The 26,816-nt window shown below is 37.3% G+C and overlaps 1 protein-coding gene across 5 annotated transcripts in view; it reads left to right on the top strand.

Annotated features, from left to right (window-relative positions):
* Positions 1–25,996, top strand: part of hdac7a (histone deacetylase 7a) — a 116,958-nt gene extending 90,962 nt beyond the window's left edge. For all 5 annotated transcript variants that reach the window (XM_051659766.1, XM_051659765.1, XM_051659770.1 and 2 more), the window contains 12 exons: positions 1,597–1,717; positions 1,887–1,936; positions 6,893–7,000; positions 7,374–7,429; positions 8,662–8,749; positions 9,740–9,859; positions 10,093–10,190; positions 13,934–14,052; positions 14,196–14,329; positions 14,555–14,636; positions 16,565–16,703; positions 21,572–25,996. In XM_051659766.1, the coding sequence (XP_051515726.1) occupies positions 1,597–1,717; positions 1,887–1,936; positions 6,893–7,000; positions 7,374–7,429; positions 8,662–8,749; positions 9,740–9,859; positions 10,093–10,190; positions 13,934–14,052; positions 14,196–14,329; positions 14,555–14,636; positions 16,565–16,703; positions 21,572–21,614 (1,158 nt within the window). In that variant the 3' untranslated portion in view covers positions 21,615–25,996. The remainder of the gene's footprint in view (positions 1–1,596; positions 1,718–1,886; positions 1,937–6,892; positions 7,001–7,373; positions 7,430–8,661; positions 8,750–9,739; positions 9,860–10,092; positions 10,191–13,933; positions 14,053–14,195; positions 14,330–14,554; positions 14,637–16,564; positions 16,704–21,571) is intronic.
* Positions 25,997–26,816: the final 820 nt, after the last annotated feature.

Genomic DNA, 26,816 nt, shown 5'->3' with positions numbered 1-26,816 from the left:
GCACACAGATGAAATGGAAGCGTGCATGTTCATTTAATGAGGATCTTCATAAGAGTTTCAATTTCTAAAAAAGGAGTCACAGATAGAGCCTAGTAAAGTGAGGTGTGAAATTTGTGGAGCTCGTTTTTTCATCGCCCATGGAGGCCGCACCGACATCACGCAGCATGTTCATACAAAAAAGCATGTGGATGCTGCTAAAAGTAAGTGTGCCACACCAAGTTTTAGCGATTTTTTTGTGAAGCCAAGTTCTGAATCTGACAAGGTGCATGCAAGTGAAGGACTTTTTGCTTATCACTCTGTTGTGCACGGCCGTAGTTTTCAGTCGGCTGACTGCACTGTGAAATTGATCAAGAAACTGTATGATCTGAAATTTTCTTCTGCCTGCACCAAATCTGAAGCTGTCATATGCAACGTACTCGCTTTTGTGCAGCTGGACTATCAAAAATTACTGCAGCATGGCAACACATGTTACCTCTCTCTTGATCCAGCTCTTGAAAGAATACTACACATTTTCAATGGTCTGCGTGCATACTTACTTTCTCAAGAAAAATGCCCAAAGTGAAATTTTTAGTGATCCTTGCACTAAACTTTGGATTGGCTTTGCACTCAAGCAAACAGCCACTTTTAACCATGCACTGGAGATAGTAGAGCAAGACCACATATCAGCCACAGAAGTGGCTTTGCACATTCATGACCTTAGAAAAGTCTTGCAGGCCAGGCCAATCATTCATACCCTCTGACATTAAAAAGCAGTTGGATGCACTGGTTGAAGCTGGTGACATGCGAGTGAATGATTTCTTTTGTGCAGTGAGAAAACTGTTATTCAGCATTGGTAGATTACCTCCAAAATTGGAGCCACTCATTGGAGAACACAGAAAAACTTGAGTGGGCCCTACAGAGAGACATCCCAGAGTGGAAAGACATTCAGAGCAGCCTCGAACACTTCTACTCCAGAATCCCCGCTCTCAGTTTGATTGACGAAACCACGCTCTTTGATGAGTGGGCTTGCTCGAAAAACGTTTTCACTCGTCGCATCACTGAGTGGAACATGAACAAGATGGCCATGTCTGAGAGATGGACAGACGTTTTTCGTGAGCTGGAGAGCAAGAACATCAACTTCTGAGTCTTAGCCAAGGTCGTGGAGTTTGTTTTATGCCTGCCTCGGACATCTGCATCTGTGGAGCGTGTGTTGTCATTAATGAGCGCATCATGGACACCGAATCAATCTCTACTCAGTGTAACCATCATGAAAGCAATGCTTTTCGTACGTCATAATTTTGGACTGGACTGCTCTGCATTTTATGGTAAACTCTTGAAAGACAAGTGCATACTGAGAAAAATTGCTGCCAGCGAAAAGTACAAGGTGACAACAGTTACAGATGCGGATGCACCCTCTGCTTCGCATTGATCTGCGCCTAGATAAGGATACGTCTATTTCATTTTTGCTGGGAGGGGCTGTCCCTTTTCCACAAGCAGGAATCTGGTCACCCTACTTTAACAACAATGACACGACTGCTGGCACCATGTTTATAACAGGACATTTCTCTCTCAGTGTTTTTTTTATGCAAAGTCTTTATATTTTGGATTACTTTTCAGAGTATTCGTGGTAGGAAAGCCACCCTAGAGGAGCTTCAATCTGTCCACACGGAGCGCCACGTTCTGCTGTATGGCACCAACCCTCTGAACCGCCTCAAACTGGACAATCGCAAACTAGCCGGTAACAAATCATCACACACACACACACATCATTCAGAACTGATAGAAACCAGTCAAGTGCAGTCTGGCAAGCACAACACTCATTTTGAAATGACTAAAGATTTGGAAATGTCAGACGCTGAATACGAGAATGACAGCTAATCAACTTGATGTCACTGTGTGTCCAACAGGCATACTGTCACAGCGGATGTTTGTCATGCTGCCGTGTGGGGGAGTCGGGGTAACACACACACAAATACACAAAAAATACACATGCAATAGCAGTCAAAAGACAGCAAAACACAGCAACTCATTCTTTAATATTTATATTTTATATATTTTTGAGTAATCAAAACTATGAAATAATAGCAAATTGAAGAACAGGAACACAATACTGCTTTTTAAACAGTAGTTCCCATATATGCTGGACACTTATTTAACTTATTATCAACTCCAACTCATATGAATAATAATGTAAATATAAAAATATAAATAAATATATAAATATATACAAATAATAAAATAAATGTTAATATATAAATAAATAATAAATAAATAAATGTGTAAATAAATAAATTAATACAAATATATAAATATAAATAAATGGGTAAATAAACAAATAGTAAAGGAGTTCATATGCAGGCACAGTTTATATTTGTCTACAAAACTAATTTCTAGCATTTAAGCACAACATTTATGGCACAATATGTCCTCAAAACAATGACCCAGGAACAATCATTTCTGGCCTCTGGACCCTTCCATTCCCAAATCTGAGGTCAAATGCCGCTGATCCCACTACAGTTCATACGGGCAGCACCTCAGCTGAAAATGTGGAGGGAATGTTGAAAACTTCACTCTGCCGATCAAGCTCTGTGCAGGTCCATGAGGAATGATTGGAACAATATGTGCTATGAAGGATAAAAGAAATTCCAGCCTTCTCATTGTTCACAGTGCCAAACCACAAGCAATGCAAGTTCTGCAGAAAAAAAGAGGAGGGAAAATGAAAGAGAAAAGGAAGACATGGGGAGCAGGGCAACAAACAACAGAGAGAGAGAAGGGAATGTATAACCTCATCCGTGGCCACCCCGTATTCTCCTGCTTGTATAAATGCACTATTATATGATATGTCCATAATGTCTGCATAAACGTTTGATGCTGCTTTCCTAATTAGTGGTGTTTGCTAAAGCAAGTATCGCTATTACTAGTGCTCATACGTAGGTTTAGGGAATTTACAAACCCCTAACCATAAGTATTAGATTTTGACATGCAGATGCAAGTTAAATAAATAATCACTCTTCCTCTTATCGCTCACTTGCCAATGACAGCACACTCACATCAGTGTACTCCTTCCATGATTCAAACCTGTGGTAATTGCTTTCAGACCACAGGGGAATTCAGAATAAATCTGGCAATGACGAGTCTAGTATAGATGCAAATAATATATAAATAGCATATTACTCTTTGTGCATTTCAAAGTTTTAGCAAATAAAAATGTAATTTATCACACATCACTATGCTGTTCATTCAAGAAACCCAGTTTGCTTTTTTTCTAAATGAATATGTCCATAAACGTCTGCCCATAGAGGGCTATTGAAGCGATGCTTCAGTGGGAGTCTATGGCAGATACCTGTACCATTCAAATCAATGGAACAAAAGGTCAATGTTGATTGGACAAGAGGCTCTAAATGCGTCATTCCAGGTCGCTGTGCTTCTCTTGGAGTTTATGGGAGCTTATTTTTCATTGAAAACAGCATGTGATTGTGTATTGGACACTGGACTTTGCCAATTAATTGGGCAAGCTCTCAAATGGGCAGAACTTTGCAACAAATGGCCAATAATTCAAACAGTGTTGTATGTGACTGGCACTGTTTGAAATGTAAAAGCACCACTGTCAAACGCTCTGAGTACACCCGCAGTTATAAGCAATCTGATGTATTGCAACACATTTATTTCATTTTTCATAATCTATTTTGCCTATAGCCTCTTATAGACTGTTTTGAGCTTTAGTTATTTTTTTACGTTAAGAAATTTCACTGTTCACCAGAATTGGTTGACAAGTGTTAATGCGGCCAAAGAGAACTGGGTGTGGGCAACTTTGACTTGGGCCAGTACGCAACCACCCAGAACACCCAAGCAACCACATAGCAACAGCCTGGCAACCACCCACAACACCCAAGCATTGTGGCGGTGAATTTTGCACATGCAAGCAACGTTCACATTTCTTAAAAAATGTGTAAGGCTAGTTGAAAAGTTGATATTTCAGGCCATTTTCATTAAATTTTTTACATATTATAATTATGCATAATCAATAAGGCTGTGCACCGACAAGAAGCCATTTTTATACTAATATCGAGACCACACACACAATAATTAAACATATCATTATGTTTTGTACATAACAGGAAATCTATTTGTAGTGTCCATCATTCAAGCCTCCATTATGCTTAGGGTATTCTTAAAAATTCGTTTACTTTCTATTATTCATAACACACACTTAGTCTTGTGGATGCTTTGAACAATAACAAGCATCTAGAAGCTTTTGGAAGCATGAGTGATCTTTATACAAATATGGTGCGATAAACATTTTCGCCTGTGAACATCTGTTTGAATGCAGCTGGCTATATGCATTTAGTGCATGTATTATTTAAGATGTGAGTGATGCTAGTCTGCGCCACAATGTTAGGGTGATGTGGGTTGTTGCTAGAGCATTGCTATCCAGTTGTTATGGTCGTCTGAGTAGTTTTAACATGTTGCTATGCTGTTGCAGGGGTGTTCTGGGTGGTTGCTTAATGGCCCAAATCAAAAGAGCCCACCCAAAAGTCTCTATGATATTCTGGTTTTTAAATATGGCTCGGATCTCTCTTTAACCTCCTGAGACCCCCGTGTGACTGCTGTGTGCATTTTCCATTTCCCTTTTTGATTTATAACTAGCAGCACCTAATAAACAAGCAAAAAAAAAAAAAAAAAAATGTATGTCCACATACAGAATGTGGACAGCAGGACTAAGTTGTGAAATTTTAAGTAATACCAAGCTATAGAATGTCAGATTTCACAGTGTCCAGCAGTGTTGGTTCTTCATGTTTTTGAGACGTTACAGACATTACAGCTGATTTTCTATAAAGCTGAATAAATAATTCTGATTAAAAGAAATGGCCAGCATCATCCAATCACTGCCAACCATTTTAAAATACAATTATACAATTCTGAATCTATGTACTGATTACCATTGTTCCATGTCTGCCAAACATGTTGAGTGGTCCAAACATCATCTGCAGCCTGAAACTGAACTTTTGGTCGGATTTTAGGAGTGAATGCACTTAGCTGCACCTTATTTTCATCCTAACTCCATATATTGTATAGCCTCTGAACGCAACATTTTTCAGCTTTTGGATGAATACATTTATTCTCAATGTGAAAATGCACAGTAAATATATAGGAATGCATTTACTAATGTTAATGAAAAGAACCATATTGTACAGTGATAAAATAAGATATAACAAAATTTATATTAAAATGAAGCAAACTGACCCACAGATGTGTTAATGTTGAAAAATATTCAAAATAACTGTATGTGGACTTCATCTTTATCAGTGCTGACGTGCGAAAAATGAATTGCTTTTTTTAAGCAGCATATCAAACGAAACTAGAGACGCTACTCTTTTCAACCAAACAGGTTGAAATAAAATAACGTAAACTTAAAGAGCTGTCTTACCAGAAGCACTTCGCAGAAATCAACGTCATGCTGTTGTGTCACGTGATGCAGTGTGCCAGAAGTTTAACCCTTAAATGACAGTAAAGAGTCTTGTGAACAGTATTCAGTCAGTTTTAATTCATTTAAATTATGCGTTGTGTATAGCGAAGCCGAAATACAATGTCCACACGTTGGACGTGGGATTGCACAAGGTTAAATGTAAGTGTATGGAATTTTTGTCACTTTTACACCTGTCAGGTGAAAATCGTAAGTGTAACTGCCTAGAAATATAGCAGTACACCTTTCCTCAACACGCTGCACAATTTGAAGTGCCATTCATGTCTGTAGCACAAACAATAAGGGACGAGATGCACGTTGAAAATTAATTCTTACTGTATGATTCAAACTAATCACACTGTGAATTCGACAACAAGAGCTCGAAATTTCTGCTGTTGAAATCGATCTGTGCTTACCGAAGTTTGAATCGCTGCACCCAGTGGCCGAAGCTAGAAGTGTAGTTGTGGTGAAATGTCCACATAGTGGCGCCAAAAGCGAGTTGTATTTTTAGTTGTTAATCCATGCCCTAACCCCAACCCTAAACCTGAACGTCAGTGGAATAGAAATGTAATTTTAAAGAAAAAAATGCAACCTCTGAATCGCATTCACCATTGTTTATGTTAATGCAATTACTTCCTGGTTTTCACACGACCAGAACCCGTGTCTTGGAGGTTGCTCATGCATTGAACACATTGGAATTGGCACTTGTCAGTAATTTCAGTTCACATGAACATTCAGAAGCAGCATTTCGAATTCCCATCTGTGTTGAATTAGGGGTTTGTTTGAATTTCTATCCCTAAGTATGAGCAATAGTAAAACTGATGCTTGCCTTACTAATTATGACCCCATTTATTGATTGATGCTTGAAAATGTGAATTTAGGAGAATTAAAAATGTACAGTGTATAGCTAAATATAAAATCTGATATAAAATGTCACCTCTCCAGACAATGGGAATGTTTCCTGCTATTGTTATTGATTGGATATGCAAACCGTTGATGATTACATCTCCATATCATCTGTTTATGAAGAGACGTCTACCGAAACTGTCTGTCACACAGCATGTAATGCTGGCATCACACAGCAATGCCCCGCAGTTGAACCGCCGATTGCGACTCAACAGATTTATGAATGTTGATCACGGCTGTCACAATGATAAATGTGCTGGTGCACCCCAAGACAATTCAGCTACATCATTTCATTCTGGCAGAATCGCTGACTGACATCGATTATTTGTCATGTAACGCAGCTCTTTGAGATTATGTGACCCAGGGCATGGGTGGAGACACGTACTCATAGCACAAACTCTAAAACATGCTCAAAATGTAGTGTTAACTCATGTTTAGAAATGCATAAATCGGTAAAATAAAAGCAATAATTTGGTAAATACAGAAATCAGACTTTTTAGCTTTTGCCATAGCTTTTTTCTGACTTTACTTTTGTTTCATCAGGTTGATAATGACACCATCTGGAATGAGATGCACACCTCTACAGCTTCTCGCATGGCGGCCGGGAGCGTGACGGAGTTGGCATTCAGAGTGGCTAAAGGAGAGCTCAAGGTCTGTTCATAACACAATATCTAAAAAACCCAATTTGATATGCTAAAGATCAACTACCTTTTCTTAGAAAAATGATTTGATGGTAAGATACCACTGTAGTGTCTTGATTACTTTCGAAATCACTACAAAAGTAGCCAGCCGAACAGATCAAACTTATCATGATATGGAACATTCCAATGTTAAATCAAGACCATGACTGCTCTTAATTGATCAATCAGATTCTCTTCTGGTAAATCAACTTACTGAAGGTTATAGAGAATGTTTTGATAAAATAGGTTTATTCCTTTAACCCGCTTGTTGAAGCAGTTTGGTGAAAACATGAGGGCTGGCTGGTTAATGCTGACTTAATGACATGTTGGTTTCCATGTTTCAGAATGGCTTTGCTGTGGTCAGGCCACCAGGACATCACGCGGACCCATCAAACCCCATGTAAGTCTGCTCTGTATGCATCTGTTGGGCGTTATGTACAGAAACTGCTCTTATACACTTTAAATCTTTTAAGTGATTGAGTTTAAATGAGTGGTAAGGCTTAATGTATTGTGTAGGGCTTGGAGGTACCATGCAATAGAAATGTGTCACCTGGTGGAGATTCTGTTATAAAGTATATATATATATATATGGCACGTTTTAATAAACTTATTTGGTTTGTGTCCATCAAGAAAAAAAAAAGTTGAGTGATCTTTCATTTTTAACAAATGAAAGACTCTAGATTATTGAGAAATAGACATTACTGCATGGCTATGTAATATACAAAACATTTTGGGGTTGAAAATCCAGCAATAATAACTATATGGTGACACTACTGTATATGCCGCTACCATGTTGCAAAATGACTCATATTGTTAAGACTTTGGTCATACCTGCACATGCAGATGCTGTATTGTGAGTGCGATATTGTGTGTGCTTGTGATGTGTTTGTTTGCAGTGTGGGTGTGTGTGTGTGTGTGTTGTGTTTCACATGTGCACTCTTTCACCTCACATTCGGCATGCAGAACTGTGTTTGTGCTGCAGTGTCAGCACGCCTGTCCGTGTTTGTGGATATTTATGGCTTGATAATGAAGGTTTGGAGGGGGCGGGAGGAAAGAGGCTGATTTATTTTAGCAGTTAATAGTTGCTGAGTTCGCGCTTTCCATCCTAGTGCATATCTATTCATGAACCCTCCTTTCTAAGCTTCCATTTGTTTATAATCTGCATACATGTAGTCTGACAGTCTAAAGTTTTTAGACAATTTGGAGGTACTCATTCTTTATTATAACAATTTTCAAAATTTTTAAATAATAGTAAAGTCTTAAAAACTGTGAAATAACACAAATTAAACTATGGGAATAATTTATAGGCAAAACAAATAAGTTAAATACTCAAAACTATCTAAACTATCCTAAATTATGAGAAACATAAATTCGGTCAAGAGTGTCCAAACTTTTGACTGGTAGTGTACGTCAACTATTTAAGTACTTATTAGTTATTAGCCTACAGACATTGGCATTATATTTTAATCATTTTGCTCTAATAGCAGAACTCCGTGCACACTTTCATCAAGTTCAATTGCATCAGAATGTTTGTTTGCTTACTACTGCATAGTTTGTTGTTCCATTTCCAATAATCATTGACCGTTGACAAATATGGTGGGAGTTCTCACTCTCGCTCTTTCTCTGTTTTAGGGGTTTCTGTTTCTTTAACTCCGTGGCAATCGCTGCTAAACAGCTCCAGCAGAAGCTCAGTGCCAGTAAAATCCTCATTGTTGATTGGGTGAGAGCTCTTAACACAGTTGATGACAATACATTAGCACCAAATGCTAGGCTGAAGTGTTTACATGTCAATCTGGTAATGGTATGCTGTTGTTTTGGTGAACAAGAAAATTTTTTGTTTTTTTAAATGTTCTAGGGATGCAATGAAAGTTACCTTCCTAGTGATAAATTGATAATTATTTTCATGTTATTTTCATTGCTAATAACCCACAAAACACAAAATTATTAATCTGTACCATTTGTACAGTTTGTAATTTGTGTAATATTTATTTTACTTTTATATTTACCATTTATAAAATTTTAACATTTCTTCTAATTATTTTATTTTTAGATTGACCAGTTTTACTATTTGTAATATTTGTACTATCTATCCTTACAGAATAAAAAAAATAAAATAAAAATAAAAAATAATGAGTGGATAATTATTTTGAAATTGGATATGCAGAAATGAGTCCACAATTTAATATCCAATATCAGCAGATTAAATATGCAATACTGACCAATGCTGATAAATAAATAAGTAAATAAGTACGTAAATAAATAAGTAAATAAATAAATACTGAACATAAATCTAATATTGGCTGATAACCAATATGGTCACAGATATAGTGCATCCCTAGTTGGTGACCACACAAATTATTCAATTATGCTGGGATATTTGAATAAAACCTAAAGTACAAGTAAAATAGTTAAAATACTTTTAAATTAGAAATATTGTTTTATACTGTAAATCAGTCATACCAATTTGCAAATCAACCTAAATCTCTTGAGATTTTGAATTGAACCCTTAACATGCTGAATTGATTGAATGAATTGATCAAATGACATCACATTTCAGTCATTTCATTTTTGCCCGGATTGAAGAACAAAACTGACAAGTAAAATAGATTGCTGAAGTGAAATACCTGCTGATTTTGTTGCTGAATTGTTTCTTTGTACATCATCATAGAATGCAAAATGAGTAATTTTATAATTTACATCAATCATGCAGGATGTTCACCATGGCAACGGCACCCAGGATATATTCTACAATGACCCCAGCGTTCTCTATGTCTCTCTTCATCGCTATGACAATGGCAACTTCTTCCCTGGTAGTGGAGGACCATCAGAGGTTAAAATGCAAAGATTGTTAACCACCATAACAGCAAATATGAATCAGCTTTGTGGATATTTCCATTTATTGCTATAACACATTGCTAGAGCACAGAGCTGTTGTTGAATCAAGGTTTTCAATTAATGTGTTTAAAGAAAATAATAGGTGCATAATTTCCTTTGGCATAAAAGGATGATGGTGGATGGAGCATCAATATGTTAAACAACAGTTCTGTATTTGATTTGTTTCAGGTGGGTTCTGGTGGTGGAGAGGGTTTCAATGTAAATGTGGCATGGACTGGTGGACTGGAGCCTCCCATGGGCGATGCTGAGTACCTGGCTGCTTTCAGGTATTAGTTTATTACATTATTTGGTTATTTGTTCTTGTTGGTATTTATCCATAGTGATGTACAGGGTTCTTATAATAGGGACAGTGTCTCTTGGCAATACTTTCACAAAAAAAAAAAGAAAAAAAAAAAACATGCAGAAGTGCTGCTGAACAAATGGCTACGTGTGGCAGCAATAGCGAGATATAAAGCGAATTGTTTTTATTTATGATGTAATATAGTCAAAAGAAATGCATATTGTATTAACTATACGCCCTAACCCAAACCCAAACCCTAAACCTTACCATCAGTGGAGCACAAATGTAATTCCTGAGGAAAAATGCAACCTCTGAATCACGCTCATCATTGATTATGTGAACGCAATTATTTCCTGGTTTCTGTGAGACCAGACTCCATGTCTCTGAGACTTCTGACGCAACATACTATCATTAGCACCACAGGAAAAGCTCAACACATTTGAATTGACTCAAAGATGTCTGATGGGAGGTGGGAGATGATTTCAGTACTCTGCAAAATGGGGTTGATTTTAGGGTATTAGGGTATTTAGGGTATTTTTAGCAACCAGGAATCTGTTTCCTTGTCAAATTAGAACATCATTATAGATATTGTCGTCATTCTGAGTGAGTTTGATTTATACACTGATAGATTGTTACTCTTGTTAATGATTTGATGCACTGAGCACTGCTGAAGTTTATATAAAACATTCTCCCTTGCAGAAAGTTCATTTTAAGCGACAAGAAAGCTTGTTCACTGTCAAATTAGAATGATATCTTAGCTTAACTGGCAATATGTCTCATCTGTGATCAGATTTTTTAAAAGATATGGCCAGACATGCCAACATGATCACACGGGAAGTCTGGATGTTGTTTCTGAGAGTTCCTGTACCCTAGGATCGGCCACACTGTACTGACTCACGGACAAGCTCCATCTCCTATCAGACCATGTTGTAATGGCTCCAGCGTATTTACCTTCCCCTGTGGTGTGACCGGAAGCATGTTGTGTCATCTGGGAGACCTGGGTTCAGATCCCATGTTGAAACCAGGAAGTAATCACTTTCCCTCAAACAATACATTTTTTACTCCACTGATGGTCAGGTTTAGGATTAGTTTTGGTTAGGGGATTCAGTTTATAAAATATGCATTAGTCTTCACTGTATTACAGTCCATACAGCTGAAAACAACTTGCTTTTGGTGCCCCTCAGTGGACATTTTTATACAGAAAATGGAGCTCACATGTGCCCATTCGCTCAACAACACTTACCACTTCGGCCACTGGCGACATCAAGTGACAATTTTGCTGACAGTGTTAACGGGGCTTTATCCAGGGCTGCCACGTTTAAGGAAAACCTGGAAATATCAGGTAATGTTAAAATTGTGTAGTCCACTATGTGGACTATAAATAAAATCTTAAATGGTCATTGAAAAGTCATGGAAATTTCAGTAGTGAATATAAATTTTGCAGGACAATATTTTTTAAAAGTTCTTATCCAATAATCACAATCCGTTGGAAAACGACCAAAAAAGTCATGAAAAAATTAATCGGTCAAAAGGTGTGAGAATCTTTATTGATGTTAAATCATACATTTGCTGGCTTCAGTTTGAGAGTTTGAATTAGGGTTAGATGCAATTAAAAACATAGATTTATCATTCTGCACACCTGTTGCAATGTTAGCTTGCACACCTCATTCCACAAAAGAACAACTTTGCCTAAATCATTCCCATTTTTAGTAATCTTTTAGTGTTTGCTCAAAGGCAATTCACGTATCCAATTCATCCAATTTCTCCATATGGAGTCATGGATGGTCCAGGTCTTCTACCCTACCACCATCCAGTTTACATATATTGTAAGTGACTACATGCCCCCATCATGTGCAAGTCAGCCAGTGATGTGGTAATCTGTTTGAATGCAGAATTCAGGAAGTGGAATTTGACCTTACATCATCCGTTTGCTAATGATCTCTGAGAGTCAGGTCCTCTTCATGTGGGCACCCTTCATGTTGCACTGGATCGTGCAAGGCCACTTGTGCAAGGTATTTGCACTGAGCCTTTCAGTATTTTGTCAAGAAATGGATTCCCGATCATGTTGCAGACATGTCTGACTTAAGGAATTTTGATCTCAGCTGGACACAATCCCCGGCTATCCCCCTCCGGCCGTCTGCCAACCCGTATCAATCAAGGTGTTTATTGTCGTCTCAAAGGCTTGCAGAGCTTCAAATGATTCCCAGCTTTTTCATCGTGTTCGGTTCAAACTTGAGCTTGGCAACTTCCACATGCCACTTAATTGTCCCCAGTAGGTGGTTTTATTAAAAGTTTTTGAGCATTTTTTTTTTCAAGGAAGCCTGTTTTGGGTTTTTACTTTGGGTCTAGGCAGGCATTGATAACCACACACTAACCAGGGACCCAATATGAAAGTATGTGAGCGACTAAAAAGACCTTTTAGATCTTTTAAGATTGAAAGTTTTGGGAATTTTGCGTCTCTAACCAGCCAGTCTTTCCTTGACTTCCTGTGTCTTGTAACCTCTCTCTCCTCCTTTTATTGGTCTTTAATGAACGGTACATTCTCTCTCTCTCAGTCTCGTGCATTCCCTCCACCCAAACTAAAATTGTTCCACCCCACACAGGGGAGTGTGGGTAGTTTTATTGGTCTAGAGGGGAGGTGGGATTGGTAACAACGGTGAGGGTAGGCAGAGAGGTGGGGGGAGTAGTCAAGGATCCTGGATAATTAAGGCAAATAGCTCCCAGATGGCGGGCTGTCAGTGACGTGAGTAGAACGACAAGCTCCAAATGGGATCCAGATGCAGCGGCGGTCGCTTTGAACTCGCCTGTGATGCGCTCAAGAGGCGAAATCGCTGGCAGGTCTGGCATCCTCCAAGTGCAAGAACGCAAGAGACGGGGGAAAGAGGAAGGAAGAGAGAGAGGGAGAGAAGTCAACACAGACTAATTCAAACACTTTAATAATTTGGATTATCATGCTGTGTGTTGGCAATTTGGTACTTGCACTTTCATTATGTGTCGTTTTTGTTCGGCTACTTGTATGTTTGGTTAACTAAAAGTGGGCAGAGGATTTCTAGTTCCCTGCATGCTTTGCATGGGACTCAACAGGGAGAGTAAATGTTAAAATAAAGTGTTATTTTATGTGTCTTTTTACAAGATGAATACAAAGGGGGAGACCTGTTTTTGTTTAAAGTTTTGTTACACTGAGATTTAGAAAAGTTTTTATGTTGTAGTTTTATGGGGTTGCCATCATGGTGAAGAGTGGCGCTCGAGCAGAGGTTTAAGACCTGTCACTAGCTAAAATATCAAATCAAGTCAATTTTATTTGTATAGTACTTTTCACAACACACATTGTTTCAAAGCAACTTAACAGAAAATTATGCTGTGATGTCTTTAAGTCCTTATTGTGCAGTTTAAATGAAAAATGCGATTGAAAATCATGCCTCAAAAATTATTTTCTTTAGGTGGCTAGGCGAGCAAACCAAAGGTGATTCTGGCAAGGAACACAAAACGATATAAAGAGTTTATACTAAAAGAGTCACATTGTCTAATTTTGTGAGGAAAAAGAAACTTCAAAGTGATACGAGAGCCATAGAACTAGCACAGCTACGTATGAAACTGGTTGCCTGGAACAACGGTCAAATACAGTTTTAAAATATTTGAACACAGGATGATGCAATTTACCAATCACATTCAAGTTTTTCAGAGAGTCATCTAAAACTAATGTTGTCTGTACATTGTTTGTATGTTTAGAACGGTGGTGATGCCCATTGCTCAAGAGTTCTCCCCAGATGTTGTGTTAGTCTCCTCCGGGTTTGATGCCGCAGAAGGACACCCTGCTCCCTTAGGAGGATACAAAGTCACTGCTAAATGTAGGATATTTCTATCACACATATTATCTTCCTGTATTCAGTTTATATTAATGACATTTTATTTTTAGTCACTCTTAAACTGTGTGTTTTATGTCTTTAGGGACTCCCCTGAGATGATAATGTTATTGTTCTTCTCCTGGCAGGTTTTGGGTTTTTGACTCGGCAGTTGATGACGTTAGCAGGAGGACGTGTGGTTCTAGCATTAGAGGGAGGTCACGACCTCACAGCCATATGTGATGCTTCCGAGGCCTGTGTCAGCGCTCTTCTGGGGTTGGAGGTCAGATTTAATGTATAAAGCTGTTTAAATGTGATCACTAGTCCTTTATAATGCATTTATTATACCTTTATAATCCTGTTACATGATTGCCGTGAGCAGATATGGAGAATTCTGGTTATATAAAGGTGTGAACAATGGTTTTCCAGCAAGTCTTGCTCATATTAACTTATTAAAAGTTAAAATAACAAAAAAAAAATGCTTTTTTTTTTTGTTTTTTTTTGTTAGGAGCCTCTTCCTGAGTCCACTCTACTGCAGACGCCCAATGCCAATGGAGTTCTTTCACTCCAAAGAGTTATTCAGATACAGAGTGAGTCTCTCCTCTAGCCTGCCTCTAATGATCCTGAAATGCACTAGCTTCCTGGTAGCACACATTTGTTTAATTCTTTGTAATTAATTATAATCATCATCATCGTGTTTGACCATATAGTTTCAGCTCTGCAAAAATATTCCAATAAAAACAATGGTGTGGGATGCACTATGTGGCATACACTACAGCGAAGGCGTTCTCTTCGTGTGTTTCCTTTCACACGCTTACTCATTCTTTTTTCTGTCTTCTCTCTATTTGCATTCTTCACTTAAAGGAGTAGTTTTCTCATGTGAAATATAAAAGGAGATGTTTTGCAGAATGTTCACTCTTCTCTTTCCATATTAAAAAAAAAACATATAGTGACCAGGGACTGTCAAGGTCCAAAAAGGACTAAAAATCACCATTAAAGTTCATTAAAAGTAGTTCATTCAACTCATGCATTACAGTTATTTATTTAAAGGTGCAATATGTAACAATTTTCATGTAATATTCGCCTTTTTCAATGTGTGAATGGCTTGTAACGCAACTTAAAATAATGAATCCTTCCCGGACTTCCTTGGTTGCCTATCAAAGCCTGTAGACTGATTTTCATATGAAGGGAGCGGGTCGTTTTGCCGGGAAAATCCAAAGGATGTGACATTTAAGCGCGCTTCCGAGAGCCTTGCCTCAGACAGTAATAGCTTCTCTTCCACTATTCAACAGCGACAACAAACTGCAATACTAGGTAACGTTATCTTAGAGATGGAATCCAGCAAATGTCTGGCTCCCAGCACAACACAGAGTAAGCCAAAAAAAAACAAAAAAACATTTATCTACTGAATCCCGTCTGGCTAAGCGGGAACGTGATCGTCAGCAGGCGTCGGGACCTTCATTCGGTTTTGGGAATCAAAACTGACCCTGAATTGGTGTTCTTCTTATTGGACAGGTAAGCTTACATAACTTCAAAGCATGTGAAATATAGTGCCATAAGGATTGATCTGTGTAATTTTAGCTTGATAATCTAACTTGATCTTGCCTGCTAACACTGACAAATTGCAAGATACCGTGCTTCGTAACTTTTAAATCATTTCAACGATCTTCTCTTTATGCTAAAAGTCAGGTATGCTGATTCACAGTAACTGACATAAACAATGCTAATCTGTAATTATTCAGCAAGGTAAACTACAATAACATATGAAATGAATGCTAGACAATGTTCAAGATAATGCACAAAGCTCCATTCATTAGTGTAACGTAACTTGGTTATACAGAAAATATATACATTCTATTATTATAAAACAATAGCACATCGATATATCAAAATGTCAGTTGTGATGGAATCGCATCAATATTGAATTGTGCCAACATATTTATAATGTACAGTCTATTTTATATACAGCTACTGTCATCATCCACCAAATTTAGCTAACAGCTATTGATAAAGCTGGCTAGCTACCTAACGCCGACATAGGCTATCATATAAATGCAGTCAATGTATCATGCAAAGAAAAGTGATAACTTCAAACTACAGTCTCCCATAGTCAGACCTATATCCACACTTTGTTTTAGCCCTGTTCCAGCACTGGAGAGTCAAATATAATATACAGTCTCAATGTTTGTAGTAAAACAATCATAACTGTGTAATTTTAATTATGCTACCTCATCTGTCAGCATGATGCCGGTGAATCACGTTCAGTCTCTTTGTACGTTACGTCATTGTTTTGGTCGATGCTCGCTCGCGTCCCTATGGAGTGTGTGCATGAGCGCGAGCACGAGCAACGTGTAGCTGGCTGCAGTTCACTTAACGGCCACAGGTGTCATTAATAACAAGGGTTTCTGAATCTTACATACTGCACCTTTAATTTTTGTTAACTATTCTTAAATTGTTTCATGCCAATATGCCTGTGTTCAAATCTGCTAATAATGACATATCTCTGTCTCTGTCTCAGGTCAGTATTGGTCGTCACTGAAGCCGTTGATGAACACAGTTGGCATGTCATTTCTGGGTGCCCAGAAGAAAGACTGTGAGGAGACAGACACGGTGAATGCGATGGCATCCCTCTCTGTGGGAGTGCTGACCAGTAAAAGGTGCGTCCTGTGGAAGAAAGTGTATCTGTGGCCATGCACACACCACAGCAAAATACAGTTGTCACTCCTCTTGTGCTTGATCCTGTTCCGTACACACAGAGTTCAGTTATTTATGGAAGTGAGAGCCATATTTTACAACTGAATTAACTTCCGAAAAATTCAGGTAGTGACAACCATATTTAAGTGAAATCTATTTGGTGTGTGAAAGAACCAAACTGATCAACAAGTTATTAAAGCAGTGATGTAAATAGAAGTGTGAGACAAAAAGAGAACACTTTATAAAAGCAGAAGCAACACTTTTGTTGACCACGATTTACTTACAAGTGCCGGGTGATAATACATCTCAGTTTGCAACTCTTGGATAAAAGTAGCTAACACCAAATGGGTTGCAACATTGCCATGCATGTTTCTTGTTTACAGCTGCAAGACACCAAAACCTTACCATGGTTATCACTATATCAGCCATCATTAGTGCTGTGTAGAAAGAGCAGTCCTGTCGCGATTATTAAATAATCATCTGATTGCAATTAATTGAACTAACCGCGATTATTTGCGATAACCACGATTATTGTGCACTTCAAATCCCAATCACATTTTACTATCCATATAAGGGAATTTAAAACAAATATATAAATGCCATGAACAGCGAGTTTTGTCTCATTTCACGGTGTTATTAATTCCTAATCCTTTATAATACATTTATTAAACCTCTATAATCCTGTTATATGATTGCCATAAGCAGGTACTGAGAATGATGGTTATATAAGGGTGCGAACATGAGTTTTCTGAAAAAGTCTTGCTCATATTAACTTTTCAACGTATTAACTATCCAAATAAGGGAATTTTAAGCTAATATAGAAATGCCATGAACAGCGAGATTTTGTCTCATTATGTGGGCACTCCAAATGAACTCGAAAGTGAAGAATTTAGGACATAAAGATTGTAATATTGCATTAAAATAACGTTGACCAAAAAGAGAGACATGTTTTAAGTTTTTGGAAATATTTTATATACAAAATATAATTTTCCATGTCATTCTACCCCCTATTTTAAGTCTTTAAAGCCTTAAAATAAATTGTATATCCCTATTTTTATTATATGATTCCAAGTTAAATATGAATAAATTAATCTTAAGGTGTATAGAGCACACATACAGTACATCTTAAGAGGTTGTATAATATTGATGCAGGGCAGGGTCGTAGCTACGTGGTGGCCATGGGTGGCCAGTGCCACCCCTGACTGAAGCTTGGCCACCCCTGTTGTGCAAAGCACTTTTGACAACACTGACAGACAGGTGACTTTTTTTCATCGCTCTATGACGCAAACAGTCTGCACTATTCAGGCTGAACAGCTGCAAACTGCCCACACAGCACAAACCTCTGTGTGTAGAGGTGTGGCGTCGCATCACGACCGTTGCAGTGTATGGGATCAAAATCCCACCAAATGCATTGTGGTCACGGATCCAAAAATAATAAGCGTGAATCAAAAAATAAGCGCAGAAAAATAAATAATAAGCGCAAAAATAAATAAAAAGCACAGATCAAAACAATTAGCACAGATCCAAAAATAACAAGCATGAATCAAAAATATATAAACACATTTAAAATATGCTGCAAAAAAAAAAAATAAAAAAAATAATTTAAAGCAAAGTCATCAGAATTGCAAACAAATCTTGTTTTCCTTGGTTATATTACTGTTTTTTTGTACGCTTACGCTGTATTTTTCTTTGCTTTTGTTTCTAAGTTCTGCGCTTGATTTTCCAAAACTTGTGAGTAGAGTTTCATGTAAATCAGGGGCCGTTTTGCGTCCCTATTGGTCCACTAGTTCTTGATCGACAGCTCCTCCTCTAGCCAATCATTCGAAGAGGGGAGGTGACGTCACTCCAATGCAACTCTGACGGCTGCTGCTCAATATCATATTATTTATAGTTGATAGATATGCTGCTTGTGTCTGTTTTGAGTATTTTCTGCCAGCTCTAGGAAACAATGTGTTATCCAAGTAGGCTGTTATCATAGTCTAACACATGTATTGAGTCAGCTGAATTTAGTTAGCAGAGTTTTAGTTTAGGCATTATTTAAGACTTCCTTGTTTGTAGGATATTGGCTGCATATCTAAAAATACATGTGTGGTGTGGATGTTTGATGCATGTTTTTACTAGCTGTACCAATATTGTTGCGAGTTCAGAACCCAACTCAATCCGCTTTTCCATGAAATAAAATCCAGATCCCAACACCAAGGCCTATTACAATACTGACGAATATAGAAATGCTTACATATAACTGGAATTTTTTTTATATATATTTTTTATTATATAAAAAATCTAAAAGGTGTGCATTAATGCTGACACCTACATGCACACTTTGGAATTGGTTGTATGCCTGTAAATCATTTGCTTCAAATGTTACTGAAGTTGTATACTCTGTATTATGGAAATGTTGGTAAATGTTTTGGATTTGTATGCTCCGATGCTGTATCATTAGAGATGGTCCCTAAATTTGCAACTATTTTTGAATCAAGAATGTCCAACGTCAAGCCAACTTTATTGCATTATTTATTGACATGGGGACGCTTGGTCACTTGTTTATGATTTTGCTGCAGTATCGTGGAAAAATAAACTACATGTAGCCACGCCAACGATGCCAACGTAGGATCAGTACATAACGGCACATTCAGCAACATGGAAAAGCGGATCAAGTTGGGTTCTGAACTCGCAACTACATTGGTAAAGCTAGTAAAAACATGCATCAAACATCCACACCAACCCAGCCTTGTTTATTTAGACATGCAGCCAATAAAATTTTTCCTTCTTTTGTTTGGCATTGGAAGCAAATTGATAACTTTAAATTCCTTGTATACATTTGTGATCTATAAATTCTGTAGAATTTACAGAATTTCTGTCTGTAGAATTTGCTTTTGGTACAGCAGGTCGCAGTCAGTAGGGAATGTTGTGGCCACCCCAATAAAATCACTGGGTCTTACCTGGCCACCCCTGAAAAAAAGTTCTGGCTACGCCCCTGATGCAGGGTAAACAGGATAAAGACAAGACGAGGACGACGATGTGACAAACCCAAGTGTAGTTTATTTATGAAGTTAAAATATTCCAGAACATGAATCCAAAACAAAACATAAACTATGACGAGACTAAACTTGACTCGGCTGGACTAGACTTGATGAGAACCATGAACCAGAGAAGCGAACAGCATTACACAATCAATACATGACAAAACACAAAGGCAAACATGAGGGCTTATATAAATGGACATGGACAAACAAGATAACAACACAACCAATAAAAGAGCAGAACTAATAACATAAGAACCAGTGACAGAACAGAACTGATACAAGATAACAATAAAACAGGAACCAATGACAAGACAAGACTAATAAACTAAAGACCAATTGAGTGCAACAGTCGAGTTCCGGAAGTAAAAATCCCATTCAATTTTTCCATAGACTAATTGATTTTTAACAACAACTTATAAACCTTTAAAGACAGACATACCGTGAGCTCCGAGGTTGTTAATCCGTGGTATATACTTCTGTTGAAACCATCCGTCTGCGTTATTTCAACTTCACTGTTAAAAAATCGCATTTTATAGTGGAATTCCTGTTAAACAACTACAGTACCGATGGTACAGTAGTGAAAGAACCACCAATCAGAGAACGGCAGCCTAGTAAACCCACGAAATAAGACCGAAAGCGACCGCCCACTGCAATGACGCATTCTGAATGACACTTATATATTTGTGTATATCAGAATATTTCGCAATAAACATAACCTATATGGTTTCTATACTTATAATTAACAACCTAAAATTTATAGTTTTATATATATTTCCATAGTTTTATATTCGATAATGTAATTCGCAATGATTCATGGGATTGTAGTTCGTACCCCCATGAAAGACAGTAAGCACACAGACATGTACCTTTGACTTTTTGCCCAATTTTCAAATACTTTTTTGCCTTAAAATAAAGTCTGTAATGTTGCGATTTACCTCAGAGCTGGTTGGTTTGGTTCATGCTTTACAACTTTTTAAAAGTCTATGGAAGAAATTAATGGGGAAAATACTTACGGAACCCAGACACTGAATGAGTGGGTGGGGCACTGTTGCGCTCTATGATAACAGGACACATGACAAAACATTACAATCATATGACATGACACAGGAAACAGCAACCAAATTTCAAAATAAAAGGCATGGTAAAATAAAAGACATGAATCAAAACATGAACAAAACACAGACAGAGGTATGACAATTTGTATGACAATTAAACATCAAAATTGCAATTATTTGTTTGACAATTAATCGTCAGCCAAATTTCATAATGGTGATCCCCCAAAGTAAAATCAATTTCTGTATTTTGATAACTTAAGGGATTCACTAGCGCAAATACATTTGGATGTCACTCAATCAATCAAAATGTACTTTCTTAATACACATTCTTGGTTTTGTTGTGTATGATTCATTGGTGCGTGTAATTCCGAAGAAAAACCTCTTTGTAATCTTTAATCAACAGCTTAAAAAAATCCTGCCCTACATTTATCTCATGAAAATCCTGAAAATGCTATATGAAATATCTCGCATTACTGAGGTAAAATGGGTTGCGTATGTCATGTCTTGTTGAATTCAAGCCACATCGTTGAATTATAGAAAGAAGTGCACATAGTTGAATTATCTTCAAGATCATTTCAATTCCACTTACGGATTTGTAGCTAGCATACTAATGTTTATATAGGTGCCAATTTCCCTTCTAACCTAAGCTGGGCTTCACTACTGAAGAAAATTAAACTTTTTATACATTCCTGAGTAAAAAGCCACACGGTGATTGTTTGATGCTAAATATAAACGTCATGTTTTTTACAGCCTTGCTGATGAACCTATGGAGCATGATGAAGACTCCCTCTAAACCAGGTCTGAAAAACTGTCCAGTACCTCATGGCACTCCATATCATCTGAGTAAGCTGTGCCTTAAGACCAGCAGTGCCTCTGGGGGCGTGGCTTCCTCATCATGGCCCCTCCCCCAAGATGCCACTTCAACACTGACCACCAGTGCAACATGGCTAAGCTAACAACCTGCATCAATTCTGCCGGGGCTCTGGGATCCACAACATTCACCTACCACACAGACAAGTACACTAGAAAGCACGCTTTGTTGCACTAGTGTGTTTATAACGTTCACTAAAAGAATGCGCTGAAGAATTCCAGGATTCCTCACAATTCTCACCCCTGGTGCCTCAAAAGAGATGACTTATTTTATCTGGAGATGCAAGAGATGAACATTTTTCAAAGGCAGCCCACTTTACTACCCCTGACGAGCGAACTATTGATGTACTGAGCGAAAATTAGGGGTTCCACTCTATGATGTCATTACTATTAACCAATTTCAACCACTAAAGAAGAAGGAAACATTCTGATCTCTGTGGGTTTTAGAAATCTTAATTTGTTTTGCACTGTGCATTCCATAATGTGAACCGTGAATTGTTTTTCCAAACCTCTGGGAAAAGAACGATCTTAAGTATGTATCTAGTTTTACACTTAACATTCTTTTCTATTTTTTAGTTCTTGTCAAGTTCAGTTGCAGTCTCTCTGCATTCCTAGCATGAAGGCCGTAAACTTGAATATTTTGAGATATTCATATTTGTACTGATTTTGTGTATCTGATATTTTGTTACGCCTCATGCGTTTTTTTTTTTTAAGGCCAGAGGGACAAACCAGCTATTAGCAAGATTATTGCACACATCCGCCCCAAAACACATACACATGTACACCCACATCACCATGTATGTTTGGATATGTAATCCTTATGGATGAAACCGTTTCTGTACAAAAATGTTGCTACATCCTTATGACCACTGTACATTTATTGTTATTATGGACACAGGAAATGCTGACACTTTCCCTAGACTAACAATAACACGAAGAAGATCAGTCTCTTTTGTTAGACCAAACTAATTTGGTAAAGATTTTTTATATGTGTGTGAATCTATCAATTATAGCTTTTGTCCATTCTGTATTCACAATCAAACCTCAACTGACCACTGCAAAATCACAAAATGACAATTGAAAGGGCGGTCAAAGCCACTCAAATGGCACAAAGCAGTCCTTGTTATTGGATAAATTCCTTTATATTTAAAGGAATAAGTGTATTTTTCAATGATTTTGATTGTTGTTGGAAGGGAAATTATCAGGCTTTAAACCTGTGGAGAAGACATGTCTCAAGTTGGTGCACATTTAATGATTTCTTTTAATTGCTGTGCACTTAGAAATTTCTGAAGGTTTTTTTTTTTCACGAGGGATGCATTGTTTTTGGATGCCGTTCTTTTTTCCACAGACTGCAAATAGATCACTAATTCACACCAGTTGTGTGGTTGAAGTTTATAGTCATGTTAAATATGTCTCTCAGTCGCTGGGATTCACAATTTTGTCGTCATCAATGAACAGAAATTAATATCACACCAACGGTTTACCAAAGCAGATGGACCTCTTTAAACTGTGTCACTGTTCACCAAATCCTGTGCCTCAACCCCTTTCAGCATCAGCATATTCGGTTTGTCAAACCATATCATTTGTAATGGTTGTTTAGTGTGACCACACATTTGTCAGCTATGTTCTAGTTGCATAATACTGACAGGCCAAATCGTTGAATATAAATTTGTAATGCGCCGTTTGTTGCGATCCCACATGCTGTACCAGTATCTCAGTGATGTTACGTTTGACCAACAGCATAGTTCCTGGTGCTCGCTTGACTTTTGTGTTGTGCAACGTGGTTGACGAACTTACAGACAGAATCGGTTGTGAGCCCACTTCCACAATTCCACATCGATCTTGCTACGTTCACGCCTCTCATCCACACTGGAACAGAGTTTTTCTCCATTGAAAATGAAAATGCCCTCCAATACGGCATACTTTGGAAAACAATAACGTTAGGAAACTGAAAACGTCTGTCACAAAGTTTTCAAACAAAAACGGATTAGCGTGGATGTAGCCAGAGTGTCAGTTATCATCAGTCCCAGACTTTTTACGTTTTCTGTGCTATTTTCAGGGGCTAAATCATTGCCATTCTGCTGAATCGATTTAAACATGGTAAAATGTGTTAAATGGAATGGAAAGCACTGTAAGTGGTAGTTGAAAGCATTATCAAATCAGCCAAAATACTTAATAAACGAACAGGGAATGCGTAATATGTTAATTATGCTCATTCCAGTTCTGCAGAGTTCAGCGGCCGCAGATTCTATCTTTGCTTTGGTTATCATTGTGCAGATTTGTTCCCATTTTTACGCTTGACTTATCCAAACGTTTTGAGTTGTGATTACTCTGTACAACCCTATACCTCTGTTTTAACAACCAAATGCACCAATGGTGGCTAGTTATGTTATTTTGCGTCCACTACAAGAAACAGCCGTGACCTGACAAATTGCTGTTATACCTTGAATACATTTAGAGGCATTCCTTCTCGGATTACATTCAGATATATTGCTAAGTTTGCATTTAGCCTTTTCCATAAGGCCAGAAACAAATTTACGCAAATACTCAAATGCAGACGTGAATGTTTGTCCTTCTTAACGTGCATTCTTGCGTTGTTGTGGCAGTAACCAACCCGATTCAGTCTCATGAGAAGTCATAATAACACTATGAGATGGCAAAATCGTAAGACATTGAATGAGTTGCCTTATACAAAAACGTACAATTTAAACTCCCACAAAGAAATGTAAACGAACAAGTGAACAATGTTATTGCGATTTTTCCAAAGTTTAACCCCTAAACCAAACCTAACCATAAAGACTAAGCCCTTACCAACCATAAACCTAACTACTATTTTAATAGGAAAATCACTGTTTTGTTTGATGGAACAAAGAAAATATTGTTTAGAATGAGACAAGGGATGACTATAATATTGGTTGGTCTAAAAGTGTTACTTTTTCATACAAGCCAAGTTGTACGATACCTTACAATTTCACCAAAATGCATGAATTATTATGAGTTGTCATGAGACCATGTTGACCAACCTCAGTACTCAAGGGGGGCGATAGAGTTAACTATAAATATCTATGCTATCAAACCTGATTTGCTATTATTCAGGTAGCTATATGTCAGCAACAAGCTGCTGCTCAACCATGACAGTAGTTGACATAATAGAATACTGAGAATGCAATGCATATTTGTGTTGCTTTGTGAATTGCATTCCGACATATTGTGTAGCTAGACGTGTTTACGTTCACATACTTGCACAGAGTATGTTTCTGACCTAAAGCTGCATTCCTACAAAAACCAATATGACAAGTGCTCAGCATTGTACCTGCCTTTACAGACCAATAAGTCTTGATTTCTACCCTTTCCTGCCTTGTACCAAACCACTGTGGATAGTTATACGTTTGCATGATTCTGTGTATATTGTACCACCATTCCATTTTTCATCATTGTCAGTGTTTTGTGTTCTTATGGGTGAGGTTTTCATGAAGACCCTGGGCAGTCTTTGCCTACCAGACCCCCTTGAAGACTGTTGTAAAATAGAACAGATGCGAACATTCGCTCATCGTTAATATAGTCATAGTTTATCTCTTTGAACTAGCGGCGATCTTGCTGTGTATTTATTGTACTTCAAACAGTTCATTTGCTCTGCACCATAAACAAAACATGCCGTTAACTTTAGACTTTCGAAATAAACAAAAATAGACTTACCAACTTGGTTACCAACAGAATTTGACAGCACTTAGTGGAAGTTTCACCTGGCAGTTTGGACTGTGACTATGAACAGACCTTGACATTCCGTTTCAGTTTCAGACACTGATATGCATCTTATATAAAGTTATATTTTAATGGTGTATTTTTACAATAGCTTTGTGCATTTGTACTGTTTTGATATACCTCTCAAAGCGCTTGTATTCTCTTGTCTCTCCTAACGCTTTATGAATTAAAATGGAGAGTGTGTCTTGTTGTTTGTCACCACTCTTGTAAAAGTGTGTTGACTGCATGGTCACTGTACCAGCAACGTCTTAAAGCCTCTGTCGTTTATTCCTCTTCAGACTTTGCCTTTTTTTTATTGACAATGTAAATAGTTACGACCAAAAACTTCACCTATGTGCCTTGAAATATTTCATCTGTCGACCCCAGTAACTGTGTTCTGTATAACAAAGAATCACAGAAATTGTTTCGAATCTTCATGTAATTAACAATTCCCTTATTTCTGATTTCTTTCATTTCTCTGTGTATAGAAAAGAATGTCTATTTTGTACTGTTTCTAATTTCCTAATTAAAATTAAAAGCATTTTTTTGGTTGTCTAAATTTAATTTGCCTTTTGTTATAATTTCTATGTGTGTTTTCTATTTTGGTGGCAAAAAAACAAAAACAAAAAAAAAAAAAACACGTTCATTTATTCTCCATTATTTGTCAAAAAATCTGTCAACTTTACAGCATCTACTTTTAATTTACAAAAACACCATGGTATTTAACTTTTAAATACTTTTTGCCATTACAAAAACACCATGGTAACCACAGTTTTCACCCAAAATAACCATGGTAACCACAGTTTTCACCAAAATTTTCAACTAGCCACGACTGTCATAAAAAAAGAAAAAGACATTAAACATTAAACGTTTTTTTGGAAACCATTGTTTCGCCACAAATGACTATGGTAACCACAGTTTCCACCAAAATACCATAGTTAAACTTATAGAATATACAGTTTTAGTTATTTATTTAGAGATTTAGTTATTGTTAATATATTAAAACTATGGTAATTTGGTATTAGCCATAAAAAAAGAAAAATACATTAAAATAAAAAATACTATGGTATCCATAGTATCCACCAAAATACCATAGTTACTACAGTAAAACTGTGGCAACTTGATATTAGCCACCAATGTAATGAAAAAAAATGAACAAATTGAAAAATTTTGAAAGCTTCTGTTTGAACAAGAGCCCATATGAATATATGATTTAATAATAATAACATTAACTGTAGTAACCATGATACTGTGTTCTAGATTATGCCAATTTGTAAGGGTGTTTTTGTATGAAGCACCTAATTATGAACCAGTGCAGAAAATAATGTATTGTGCACAACCAAACAAATCTGAAACACTTCTCACTCAATGTCAATCGAATCAA

This window comes from Myxocyprinus asiaticus, chromosome 28 (assembly GCF_019703515.2).
Source record: "Myxocyprinus asiaticus isolate MX2 ecotype Aquarium Trade chromosome 28, UBuf_Myxa_2, whole genome shotgun sequence".
NCBI classification, from domain to species: domain Eukaryota; kingdom Metazoa; phylum Chordata; class Actinopteri; order Cypriniformes; family Catostomidae; genus Myxocyprinus; species Myxocyprinus asiaticus.
The sequence above is the reverse complement of the archived record's forward strand: the minus strand, read 5'-3'. Positions and strand labels throughout refer to the sequence as shown.